Source organism: Zea mays, chromosome 1 (genome assembly GCF_902167145.1).
Source record: "Zea mays cultivar B73 chromosome 1, Zm-B73-REFERENCE-NAM-5.0, whole genome shotgun sequence".
NCBI classification, from domain to species: Eukaryota; Viridiplantae; Streptophyta; class Magnoliopsida; order Poales; family Poaceae; genus Zea; species Zea mays.
The window spans coordinates 293319419-293333005 of record NC_050096.1 but is presented as its reverse complement, the minus strand read 5'-3'; the positions used below and the strand labels follow the sequence as shown (position 1 = coordinate 293333005).

The window sequence follows — 13587 nt, the reverse complement described above, 5'->3', positions numbered from 1 at the left end:
AAGTAGTATTTTTATCTTATTTGCCCTCTCCACTTCCTTCTTATAGCAAACATCCATTAATTAATAGGGGTAAAACAGTCATTATTCACATTAATTAATGTTCTTTAGTCCGGTTTAGTCACTGGAACCAAATATGGTAGTTTAGCGACTAAACTTTAGTCACTAAAATTTAGTCTAATGACTAAATGAACCAAACAGGGCCTAAGCTTTATGATATTGAGTAAGTACCATATATTGAACGAGGAATTCTAAAATATATTTTCTCCGTCCCAAAAATATAGTTCATTCTGTCCCACTTTTTTGTCCCGCTCATATCGATTCAAATGATACTGGATATATAAACATACATGAAAACCACGTTCATATGTCATCACTTAATGTATATTATGTGAGTAGTCTAAAACGAATTATATTGTACTTTACAGTAAATTAACATGTCTGGGGCATCATGATTTTTTTAATAAATCCAACCAATAACAATTTGACTTAATCCAGACATAGAATTTCGCTGATCGAAATCGAAGTGTGTCAGCCAGAGGACATGACGCCGAGCCATGTGATCAGCGCTGAGCAGTCAGTAGTACGTAAAAGTTTCGCTGAGATGTACTACTGCATATGGAGCAAATACAATGTCGTTAATTAAGGGCGTGATTGATTGTTCGTATATAGACTCGGGTTGTTTTTTCTCTTGTTTGCACTACAGGACTTGTCTTCTTTGCCAAGTGCCACAGACACTAGGCAAAGCCTCTTTTACACTCGGCAAACGATTTGCCTAGTGTTGCACTCGGCAAAGTGGAGTCGGTAACGAAGGAATCGGCAAAGTGCCTTTGCCGAGTGCCATTTCTCGGGCACTCGGCAAACACTTTGCCTAGTGCCACACGTCACTCGGTGAAGAAAAGTTTCCATGACGGCGGAAGGCACGGTAACGGAAGCTTTGCCTAGTGCAGCACTAGGCAGAGACGACCTATGATAAAAATTTGACAATATTCCATAAAAGTTTTTATGTACAATGCTTACAAACCAAAGAATTGAGAGAGAAGTTTAATGATTTAATGTAGAGGCCGACTAGGTGGTAACTATCGTTCGTGTCAAACTTGTATGAAACCTTGTCAACTTTTTATCACAGCCTCCACATATGATATCATGACATCTCAACAAGTTTAATGATTTTCTGACTTTTTTTGATTTTTATACAATTAAAAAACAATTGGACCGTAAGTTTGTGGTCATGTTTCGTGAACATGATGTTTAAAATTTATAGTTGGTTACTCGATAAGGTCTTAAATTATGATAAATAACATGAATATCAGTTTTCCGTCATGCGAATGACTTGCAGTTCAAATTTGAATTATCAAAAGAAATTCAATTAAATGAAATAAATTGAATAAATATAGCAAAAACTTCAAAAATTTTACCAAAGCTTGACATGTAGTTCTAGGTGCTATAGAAACACATCATAAAAAGTTTGGAAGCAGAAAGAAAAGAAAAAAAATTATTTTACCGAGTGCCAAAATAAGACACTAGGTAAAGTTCCTCTTTGCCTAGTGTTCCAGTCCGACACTAGGCAAAGAGACCTTCTTTGCCGAGTGTTGAAGGCAGATACTCGGCAAAGTTAACGGTTGGTGGATGGTGTTAGATGACGACGCTAGTTTATCAAGTGGTTTTCTTTGCCTAGTGTCTGGCACTAGGCAAATGTCCGGTTTGCCGAGTGTTTTATTTTGCCTAGTGTCTGGCACTAGGCAAACGTTCGATTTGCCTAGTGTTTTTCTTTGCCTAGTGGCGGACACTCGGCAAACGACTGATTTGCCTAGTGTCTTGATTTGCCGAGCGTAACACTCGGCAAAGAAGATCTTTGCCTAGTGTCCGTGAATTCACACTCGGCAAAATATTTAGCGCTATGCAAAGTTTGTCTCTCCCGTAGTGTTGGTACGCTGCACATGGAGCTAAGGTTGTCTCTCACTTTTGGAAGAAGAAAAAATCTCCGAAAATGTGACCAAAATTTAAGCCGGATCGGACGATGCACGACCGACGACGAGACTGCCGCTGGTCTGGCTCGCCCGGCCATATGTGCTGCCCAATTACCACACAGCCAGTCGCTAACTCGATATCATATGACGCCCCCGACAAAGCCAAACAACCGTGGGTCGTCTGAGTCCGACTGGCTGCGCCGGGCGGTGCGTTGTCTAATCAACACTGCATGCCGCCACCAATAGAAGGAGAAAGAAAGAAAGGAAAAACGCCCAACGATGTCGACTGGGACTATTATTCTTGCCGCGACCTGCGAAAGGCGAAAGCTAAAGGCAAAGGGATGTGTGGAAAGACGTACGAGCCCATCTCAGAATCAGAATCCGATCGATCGCGGCGCCCACTCCCACGCACTGCGTGGCGGCTAACTAGCTAGCTATCGCCTGTTGGCATCCGTGTACTTGTGCACACCACACAGGCGCTCGTTTCGTTTTCCCCCTATCCGGCCGGCACCACGAGAAAACGACGCCGCGCCGGCCGCGCGATTGGTCGGGGGCCATCTCGCCCGCGTGCCGGGGGGTCGGATCGGGTGGAGACGTGGACGTGGAGTGGACATGCATGGGATGTCGTCGTCCGCCGCTCATCAGCACGGCCGCGCGCTTCGGTGTGTATATATACAGTGCGGATAGATAGATATGGGCGGCATCGTCTAGTCTGGTCTGGTCGTCGGGTGGCTACCTGCGCGGCACATCGCACACACGACACGACGACACGGGCGGGAGTTTCCGCGGCCACGTACGTACGTGTGATCGTCTTCTTCGTGGCGGGCGGACTGCTGGCGCGGGTGGTTCGTTTCGGACGCCACCGCTCGCCGCGCACCAGGCCAGGCCAGCTCGTACTCCGGTCACGCGCGCGCGTTCCAGAGCTAGCTACTAGCATGCCCGCCTTCCTTTTTGACGGCCCGCCAAGACGCCGGAGATGACCTGACGGCAGGGGGGGCACAGGGGGCAATGTCCTCCTAATGTTCCCCTAATTCTATAGGAGATCTTAGTTTTTTATACTAATTCTCATATAAATAGTGTAAAAATGCTTATAACAGTCCCCTCTAATCTAATTTTGCTTCCCTAATTTTGGATCCGGGCTTCGCCCCTACCTGACGACGTACTGTACGTGCAATTCATAGCCCCGACAGCCGCCTGTCACGTTCGGAATCGCTACTTCTCGATCGGCGCTCATGTCAGCGTCGTCGTCGTAGCGTCTTTAGTAATACTCTTTGTTAAATTTATGCGTGGGTGCGCGCGGGCAAGATGCGTATATAGTGCCTGTTGCTATCGAGTTAACTATAGTGGCCGGAGTGAAACTTTGCCTTAACGACGATCGACATCATCTTCATGTGGACTATGTTATTGTTATTATTATTATTATGTCTTTATTTGTCATCTTCCGTTTGTTACTATGCAACCAAATGTGCTCACACTGTGCCCTAGCTAGCTCCTCCCGCGCCTCCTTGCACCCACGAACAAGGAGACGGATATCGAATCTTTTGACTTGGCGCGAGCAACTAGGCGGCCGGCCGGCTCGATCGGTGCCATGCATGCATGCATATGCACATGCCTGCCAGTACGCCACGCGGATAAGCTAGTCATGTTGTAGCCGGCATGCCGAAACTGTAGTTAGCAGGCACAAGTACCAACCGTTCGGTGGCAGTGCGGGTGTGCGGGTGCGGCCGTGCGGGTGCGGCACAGTGGACCAGAGGTTCTGTGCATGCATGCATGACCGATGGATACGGTATCCATGATCCATCCATCCATCCATCGCGCTGATACTGTCATAGGCCTAGCTGCACAGTGCTTGTGCACCGTGCACGTGGCCAGCGACGACTTTTTATAGAAACCCTTCGCGATTCGTGCCCATCGCTTTCCACCTCCGGCCGTCGTCAGCGCGTGCATCATCATCGGTTCAGTTCAGTGTTCACCACGCACCCCCGGCCCCAGCGGCTGCAAGACCCGCCGCTCCGTGTATATAATAGAATAGGCGCGCGGGCAGGCGTGTGGCGCGGCTGTGTCGTCTGTGAGTGCATGCGAGGCCTCCGGTTCCGGCTCTCTCTCTCGGTGCAGTTCGTCCGGGAGGGGGAGAGCGAGGTGGAGTGGTGCTAAGCCAAGCCAACTAGATCGAGTCGTCAAGAAGGTTGGAGAGGAGAGATCGAGATGGGGAAGCAGGCGGCGGTGGTGCTGGCCGTGAACGGCAAGCGGTACGAGGCCGCCGGCGTGGACCCGTCGACGACGCTGCTGGAGTACCTGCGCACCCAGACGCCCGTCAGGGGCCCCAAGCTCGGCTGCGGCGAAGGTACGTGCCCGCCGTACGTCACCATGGAATGGATATAGATAGATGCGCATGCACTCTTGTAGTCTTGTATATATACCTCTTGCCTTCGTCTCCTCAGCTAGTGGATTCGCGGCTGAGCTTGTATATATAGCTTGGTTGTTCCTGAACGTCAGGAAGGAGAGAAGACCGCCAAGCACACAGATGCCTGTCTTTGTAGTAGATGGGGAATATAATAGGACAATAGGCGGGGAGGGAATTCGCGTACACCGTACACGTACGTACGTACATGTAGGCTTCACCGTATATATGTTCACCGCACCAGATTTTAACCTTGCTGGTTCTTCTTCGTCGGCCCCTTTGCGTTCCCGCTCCTGGCCTGCCTGCCTTCCGTTTTCTCGTTTCCTCTCCTCCCCGATTTTCTTGGGAGGTCAGCCGTCTGTTTCACTAAGTCACTGACGCGCCAAGAAGTTGAAAGGCACAGGTGACAGGACATCCCATCCCGTCCCACTATCCCAGTACAGATTCATAAAAGCCCAGGTGTCCCAGGTACCCTCTCTCTGGTAGGAGAAAATTCAGACACGATATATTATACCAATTAACAAAGCAACAACAGCGAGATCACAGTTTTCGCCAGAAAAGACAGCTCCCAGTCCCAGGCTAGGCATCTAGCCTGCTTTCATGTCAAAACACCCAGGAACAGAAGAAGAGACTAAATAAACATACATGCACAGCAGGCTCCAGATTTAAGACCGCTCTGTTCTCGGTTTCGGCAGGCAACTGCTAATCCAATTCCTGCTCTTCAGGTCTTCTTCGTCATATATCATCAGAACACCAGAAAAAAGCAGGGGAAAAATAAAACCTTTTCCCCCTTCCATTTCTGTAGATCAAGTACGCAAGATCTCCAAAATGTCAGGATCAATTATTGCGGCGTTTCATCACAAATCGGCGGCACCTTTAGTCCTTTACACACTGCGTATTAGGTGGTCAGGTCCCAGATCTGTAACTACACATCAGGAACAGTAGCTGCAGGGCGTGCGCTTTTACACAGCGCAGTTTATGCCAACTTTAAGCAACTTGCATTTTCTCTCTCTCTCTCTCTCTCTCTCTCTCTCTCTCTCTCTCTCTCTCTCTCTCTCTCTCTCTATGTTGATATAATGACGCACACATTTTCTGCGTGCTTATTAGGGGGAGACAAGGAAGCTAACCTCTTGCCGTTTTTTGCAACTTTACGTCGTTACAGGTGGCTGCGGTGCATGTGTCGTCCTTGTCTCCAAGTATGACCCGGCCACCGACGAGGTGACCGAGTTCTCAGCGAGCTCCTGCCTGACGCTTCTCCACAGCGTGGACCGCTGCTCGGTGACCACCAGCGAGGGCATTGGCAACACCAAGGATGGCTACCACCCTGTGCAGCAGCGCCTCTCCGGCTTCCACGCCTCCCAGTGCGGGTTCTGCACGCCCGGCATGTGCATGTCCATCTTCTCCGCGCTTGTCAAGGCTGACAAGGCGGCCGACCGCCCAGCCCCGCCTGCCGGCTTCTCCAAGCTCACTTCCTCCGAGGCTGAGAAGGCCGTCTCCGGCAACCTGTGCCGGTGCACCGGGTACAGGCCCATCGTCGACGCCTGTAAGAGCTTCGCGGCCGACGTTGATCTCGAGGACCTGGGCCTCAACTGCTTCTGGAAGAAAGGTGACGAGCCTGCAGATGTCAGCAAGCTGCCAGGCTACGACAGTGGTGCCGTCTGCACTTTCCCCGAGTTTCTCAAATCTGAGATCAAGTCCTCAGTCGAGCAGGTTAACGGCGCTCCAGTTCCTGTTTCTGACGACGGCTGGTACCGTCCCAAGAGCATTGACGAGCTTCACAGGCTGTTTCAATCTGAGTCCTTCGATGAAAATTCTGTCAAGATAGTAGCTTCAAACACTGGGTCCGGGGTGTACAAGGATCAAGACCTTCATGACAAGTACATTGACATCAAAGAGGTCCCAGAGCTTTCAGTCATCAACAGAAGCAACAAGGGGGTCGAGCTTGGATCAGTTGTGTCCATCTCTAAAGCGATTGAGGTGCTGTCAGATGGAAATGTGGTTTTCGAAAAGATTGCAGATCACCTGAACAAAGTGGCCTCTCCGTTTGTTCGGAACACAGCAACCATTGGTGGAAACATCATTATGGCGCAACGGTTGCAATTTCCCTCGGACATTGTGACTGTACTACTAGCTGCAGGTACAACTGTCACTATCCAGGTGGTTTCCAAAAGGCTTTGCCTCACCTTGGAGGAGTTCTTGCAGCAGCCTCCATGTGATTCTAGAACCCTGTTGCTGAGTATATTTATCCCCTATTGGAGTTCAGATGGCATCACCTTTGAGACCTTCCGAGCAGCACCTCGTCCACTTGGCAATGCTGTCGCATACGTCAATTCAGCTTTCTTGGCAAGGACTTCAGTGGATGCAGCATCAAGGGACCATCTCATTGAGGATACATGTTTGGTGTTCGGTGCATATGGGACTGATCATGCTATTAGAGCTAGCAAGGTTGAGGATTACCTGAAGGGCAAAACAGTGAGCTCGACTGTTATACTTGAAGCTGTTCGGTTGCTTAAAGCGACTGTCAAACCATCAGAAGGCACAACACATCCTGAGTATAGAATCAGCTTGGCCGTCAGCTTCTTGTTTACCTTCCTATCTTCCCTTGTCAACAATGAGTCAACAAAGGTTAATGGTCCCAACGGGTCATGTAGTAATGGAGCCACAAACGGTGCCCTTGAGCACTCACCAGAGAAGCATCTTAAGTTTGACAGCAACGATTTGCCGATACGGTCAAGACAAGAAATATTTTTAACTGATGAATACAAGCCAGTTGGAAAACCAATTAAGAAAGCAGGTGCAGAGATCCAAGCTTCAGGTATACAATTTTATTTCCCAATACACAAATAAACTTGTTCATAAGGTCATCGTAACTTTTTTTTCTTCAGAATACTCCGCAAAGAAATCATATAACTTCTGTTCATTTCTACCACACTAATTTTAGTCAGCGCTAAACTATCCCAATAAGCTTCACCCCTGAACATTTTTAGTGCCTACAGTTTCTCCACAAGACAATGCCCTTAACAATATTCTTTTACTGACACAGGGGAAGCTGTGTACGTTGATGATATCCCCGCTCCCAAAGATTGCCTCTATGGAGCATTTATCTACAGCACCCACCCTCATGCCCATGTAAAGGCTATCAACTTTAAATCATCTTTGGCCTCGCAGAAGGTCATCACAGTTATCACCGCAAAGGATATTCCCAGTGGTGGACAAAATATTGGTTCCACCTTCCCGATGATGGGAGACGAAGCACTTTTTGCAGATCCAGTTACTGAATTTGCTGGTCAGAATATTGGTGTTGTGGTAATATTTTTCAAGTGTCCTTTCGATTTCACAAAACCATTTATCTGTTTATGTCTATCCAATATTATTGTGTCATGTTGATTTTTCTATTGCTCAGATTGCTGAAACACAGAAGTATGCCTACATGGCTGCAAAGCAAGCCATTATTGAGTATAGCACAGAAAATCTGCAGCCACCAATTCTGACGATAGAAGATGCGATCCAACGAAACAGCTACTTCCAAGTCCCCCCATTTTTAGCTCCTAAGCCAGTTGGTGATTACAACAAAGGGATGGCTGAAGCTGATCAAAAGATTCTATCAGCGGAGGTACATACTTTGTGATGTTTAAAGGAAGAGCACTCTTTAAAGGAATGTACACTTGACTTCCCCACAATGCCAAACAACTCATGCTTGGAATTTTTGTTTCTGCAGGTAAAACTTGAATCCCAATACTATTTCTACATGGAGACACAAGTGGCGCTAGCTATTCCTGATGAAGATAACTGTATAACCATCTATTCTTCGACACAAATTCCCGAGGTCACACAAAATGTGGTTGCAAAGTGCCTTGGCATTCCATTTCACAATGTCCGCCTCATCAGCAGAAGAGTCGGAGGAGGCTTTGGTGGAAAGGCAATGAAAGCAATACATGTAAGTCTTAAAAATAACTAGTGCTTATGCTCAACTTTTCTATTTTCAGTTACGAATGTAGTGCGTGCGAACTGATATTCATGTGGTCAGATTGAGAAAAAATGTGTTATTATAGATGACTGGATTTCCTCTGTCAGGTTGCATGTGCATGTGCGGTTGCTGCATTCAAGCTGCGGCGTCCAGTTCGGATGTACCTGGATCGCAAGACAGACATGATAATGGCAGGCGGTCGGCATCCTATGAAGGTGAAGTACTCTGTTGGGTTCAAGTCAGATGGCAAGATCACAGCCTTGCACATTGATCTTGGGATCAATGCTGGAATATCACCGGATGTGAGCCCAATGTTGCCACCTGCTATCATAGGTGCTCTCAAAAAGTACAACTGGGGCAATCTTGCATTTGATACCAAGGTCTGCAAGACAAATGTCTCATCAAAATCAGCAATGAGGGGTCCTGGAGATGTTCAGGGCTCTTTCATCGCTGAAGCCATCATTGAGCATGTTGCCTCAGCACTTTCAGTCGACACTAACACCATAAGGAGGAAGAACCTTCATGACTTTGAGAGCCTTGTGGTGTTCTTCGAAGATGCTGCAGGTGAAGCTTCTACCTACAGCTTAGTTACGATGTTCGATAAGCTGGCCTCCTCTCCAGAATACCAGCGCCGAGCTGCAATGGTGGAGCACTTCAACAGAAGCAACAAGTGGAAGAAGCGTGGCATTTCTTGTGTGCCAATTACATATGAGGTCAATCTTCGGCCAACTCCAGGCAAGGTGTCTATCATGAATGATGGTTCCATCGTTGTTGAGGTCGGAGGGGTTGAGATAGGCCAAGGGTTGTGGACAAAAGTGAAGCAGATGACGGCATTCGGATTGGGACAGCTGTGCCCTGACGGCGGCGAAAGCCTCCTGGACAAGGTCCGGGTCATCCAGGCCGATACATTGAGCATGATCCAGGGAGGGTTCACCGGTGGGAGCACCACTTCTGAAACTAGCTGCGAAGCTGTTCGACAGTCGTGTGTTGCGCTGGTTGAGAGACTGAAGCCCATCAAGGAGAATCTGGAAGCTGAGGCAGGCACAGTGGAATGGAGTTCCTTGATTGCTCAGGTGAGGATAAGCTTGTGAATTCCAATTTTCTCACTGCCATGCCAGTAAAACAAATTGTTTAAATCCTTGTCCCCTTCCTTTGAGACAATAACAAACGGCAAGCAATAGAAATAGCAATAGCAAATTTAGTGAGGAGATCACATGATTCTGAGGAACACAATATTTGCCAGTATTTCAATTGGTCATGTCATTCTGTTGCTCATTTGCAGGCAAGTATGGCGAGTGTGAACTTATCGGCACATGCATACTGGACCCCAGATCCAACTTTCAGAAGCTATTTAAACTACGGAGCTGGCATTAGTGAGGTACCCCTTATCCAAACTGCATGAAAAGCACAGTTAACAAGCCGAATTGTTGGAGGATGCAGCTTCAATCCTGCCCAATGCTGACACCTATTTGGAAATTTCATTACAGGTGGAAATTGATGTGCTGACAGGAGCAACAACAATTCTAAGGAGTGACCTTGTCTACGATTGCGGGCAAAGCTTGAACCCTGCTGTCGACTTGGGCCAGGTCAACCTGAAAATAAAAACCGCTCCAGCTGACCACTTCATCAAAGGAAATATGTTGCTCCTCTAAACATTATTCTTCATTAACACAGGTGGAAGGCGCATTCATCCAAGGAGTAGGCTTCTTTACAAACGAGGAGTACACAACAAACTCTGAGGGGTTGGTCATCCACGATGGCACATGGACGTACAAGATCCCCACAGTCGACACCATCCCAAAGCAGTTGAACGTTGAGCTGATCAACAGCGCCCGTGACCAGAAGCGTGTCCTCTCTTCCAAAGGTGAGCCTTTCTACACAATTCAATCCCCTCCACATTCCAAGACTGTGTTAGCTGCAACTTGAACTCGCCAGCAATTGCTGCATGCAGCCCTGACATAACGTACTTTGGATCTTTGTTTGCAGCATCCGGCGAGCCTCCGCTTCTTCTAGCTGCCTCGGTGCACTGCGCAATGAGGGAGGCCATCAGAGCCGCCAGGAAGGAATTCTCGGTCTGCACTGGTCCAGCAAACTCTGCCATCACGTTCGAGATGGACGTGCCGGCGACGATGCCCATCGTCAAGGAGCTCTGCGGCCTGGATGTTGTGGAGAGGTACCTGGAGAGCATGTCCACTGCCGGACCAACAACCACTGCCAAAGCATAGATCCAGCAGGTGCACCGCCCATGGTGAGAGAGCTTAATAGGTCTGTGTAAAACACTGAACAGCATGACATGCCAAGCTTACATGTGTTAGCTCTGATGTACAGAAGACGAGGTAGCAATGGGAGCTGTGGTCTTGTGAATCAGGATCCATGAACATTAGAGGAAAAAATAAAGTAAATAAGTGTCGGGCAGACAAATGTGTGGATGAAATCATGTGGTTTTGATTGGATTTTGAAGAAATTTTTGCAATGAATCTCCGTTCATACTCCTAGGTGTGTACCTGCCTACTGGGTACATGGGGGATAGGATTGTACCATCCAGCTAGGTTTGGCCTTGCTGTCTCGTTGTGACCTTCACCGGTAGCTACTCCCTGCGCACCTATTTGAACTAGCAGAGCAGTGTTGTGACCTTCACCGGTAGCTACTTACTCCCTGCGCTGCGCACCTATTTGAACTAGCAGAGCTAAAATTACTAAGGAAGACATATCAACTAGTAATGCTATGGGCTAAATTGCTCCAACCTGTTTGAACTCAGCCTAAACTAAGATGGGCACTACATGTAAATAGTACTCCATCTGTTTCGTTTCAAAATAGTAGTCGTTTTAGCTCTAGATTTTTATTTTTATATTCATATGGATGATAACGAATCTAGACACATATATAGAACACATATATTAATTATTGTATGAATCTACTACAAGAGTAATGAATTTTAATTTGAGACGGAGAGAGTAATGTACTAGAAACCATAGGCACGGCGTTGCCGCACCAGCTTGGGCTCTCCCATCGGAGAACCTGTAGGAGTGTAGGTACAGATGTACAGTATTTTCTATTGGTCAATTTGTTCTTGTCATTAATTTTTAAAGTCGTATCTGTAATGGTTGACGACTGATAAGCAGAAAAGTGCCAAAAGTAAATGGATTGCACAGCATACAACTAATCATGCATGCATCGCTCTAAATCTATAATATAGAATAGGGAGAGTGACGCATGGAAATCTCAACCATGCACCTGATGATAATTACAGTTAGTCCTTGCTTATATTATAGAAATTTGCCTACTGTCCTCTTAAAGCAACACAAAAGAAGAATAACGTTTAGCTATTGAATTTAATAGACCAAAGGGAGAACTGAGCAAACAACTTTTTTTTGAAATTTAAACATACAACTACAATGTTTCCAATATGCTTAGTACAAATATATGCAGCTCACCTGCTTGTTCTTGAGAAAAAACTTCAAATAAATGTAGACTATTGTGTTACATATGAACACACTGCTCAGAGTGGACGAAAAGTTACAGTGCTAATTCTTGTGGTTGTAGCTTCACCTGCAGCAAAGTGTTATTGTCTTATAGTAGAAGTGGAATGTGAATGTGAAAATTCAAAAACAAAAATGGGTTGATCTTAAGAACTCTGGAAAGAGACATCATGGTAAGCAGGCAGCTCAAGCCAAAGAATAGTATATTCTAGTCCATCTCAGGAAAAACCTACATTACTACTATAAAAATATTCACAAGACAAGGTCAACACATCAGTGACGGCTTCAGCTGCCTAGGTAAAAAAAGACAACAGCATTAAGATTTTGTGGCAAAGTAGACGATAATCTCAAATTGTCACCGGACACCTTTTTTGGATAGAACGAGAGAAAAAATAAAAGAAATCCTTACTGAGAATTCACACCATTGTGCCTTATTCTGTCTAAGGTCAAGAACTGGTTGTGATGATCATCTGGTATATATTGTTAAGCCATGAGATCTGACTCTACATCTCAAGGGTCATAGCCTAGAATTGCTTCCAATACGTGCACAAAATAACAATGTAGTGATGGGAAGTATCACAAAAAAAAGCAATCTGATTTTCGCACTATACAAGATTAGAAGAAAAAACACGAAGTGTTAGTGAAATTTGCATTAGCATCTGGTTATGGTAAGCTAAAAATAAGGAATCAATCAATGGACAGTACCAATGAGGTCTTAATTATGACAAACGGCCAAGCTATTAGCACATCCGCACATGTTGTGTGAAGTTCTAGAAGAAAGTGCTTAATCACCAAGCTGTTCCCTTCTTGTAGAACTTGTAACAATGTCAATATATCAGATGTAGGAGTAGCCGAATGTATCTCTTATGGATTAGCTAAAACTTCATAGCATCTATAATTTAGAGAAATTAGGAATTGTGCAATAAAATAAGATTCCTTCATTTTAGATGCGATTTTCGGAACAAAAATATTGAGATATCATAAACTTACCAACAGAAGTTGTTAGCCTACAAAAAAGTCTGCAGTAGTTAGCACATGGACATTTATTTGTTCAAACAGCTAGGAGCGGGGGAGGCCAAGGCAGGCATAGGAGAGGAAGGAGACTGGACAAGTACCATCCAGCTTCCTGGTTCCTGAGCTTGCCTCCCATTACGTACATTGTGGAGCCTCTTAGGCTGTCTGCACCAGATCGTGTAAAATAAGGGATTTGTACTGTAGATTATATTGTTTGCAGAGTAAAATTTAAAATAGGGGATAAGATAGGGGATGGAATAGGATAACTGCTGGAGACAGCCTTAGGTATTTTGTCGTCGTCGGATGAAGACTGGTGATTTTGAATAAATACTCCCTCTATTCCAAAATAAAATTCGTTTTAACCTTTTAATGAGTTCATACAATACTTGGTGTATGTGTTCTATATATGTGTCTACATTCATTATCATCTAGTTGAATATAGACATATAAATCAAGAGCTAAAACAAATATTATTTGGGATGGAGAGAGTAAATGGTAAGCAAGAATTCTGAAGTCGAATTTTGGAGCCAGTAATATTGCAACTCGTGGAATGCCTTTGTGAAAACATTATAACACTTAATTCACATGGACAATCCCATATGTTTCAGATAATCTGCAACACCAAAATAAGTTTACGACCTTCAAAGAAAAGTACGGTTGGTTGTATTGTATATACAACTATGCATTCAATGAGTTAAGTTGATTAATAAATTGTATAGAATATAGCCACGAAAGGACATCCAGGTAACAGGAACACAA

The 13587-nt window shown here is 45.7% G+C and overlaps 1 protein-coding gene across 1 annotated transcript; it reads left to right on the top strand.

Moving 5' to 3' along the window:
* The first annotated feature begins 3670 nt into the window (after positions 1-3670).
* On the top strand, positions 3671-10824 carry LOC103644157 (indole-3-acetaldehyde oxidase-like). The gene is made up of 10 exons (XM_008667350.2): positions 3671-4311; positions 5531-7183; positions 7412-7674; positions 7772-7981; positions 8087-8305; positions 8443-9408; positions 9618-9713; positions 9823-9921; positions 10010-10199; positions 10322-10824. Exons 1-10 carry the CDS (start codon positions 4173-4175, stop codon positions 10558-10560), a joined length of 4074 nt encoding a protein of 1357 aa, XP_008665572.1. The 5' UTR covers positions 3671-4172; the 3' UTR covers positions 10561-10824.
* Positions 10825-13587: the final 2763 nt, after the last annotated feature.

Bases quoted from the DNA above. Each gene is read 5' to 3' on its own strand.
- LOC103644157 (XM_008667350.2), top strand. From the start codon at position 4,173: ATGGGGAAGCAGGCGGCGGTGGTGCTGGCCGTGAACGGCAAGCGGTAC. The intron at 7,675-7,771 runs GTAATATTTTTC...TCTATTGCTCAG, and splicing joins GTCAGAATATTGGTGTTGTG to ATTGCTGAAACACAGAAGTA. The intron at 9,409-9,617 runs GTGAGGATAAGC...GCTCATTTGCAG, and splicing joins GGAGTTCCTTGATTGCTCAG to GCAAGTATGGCGAGTGTGAA.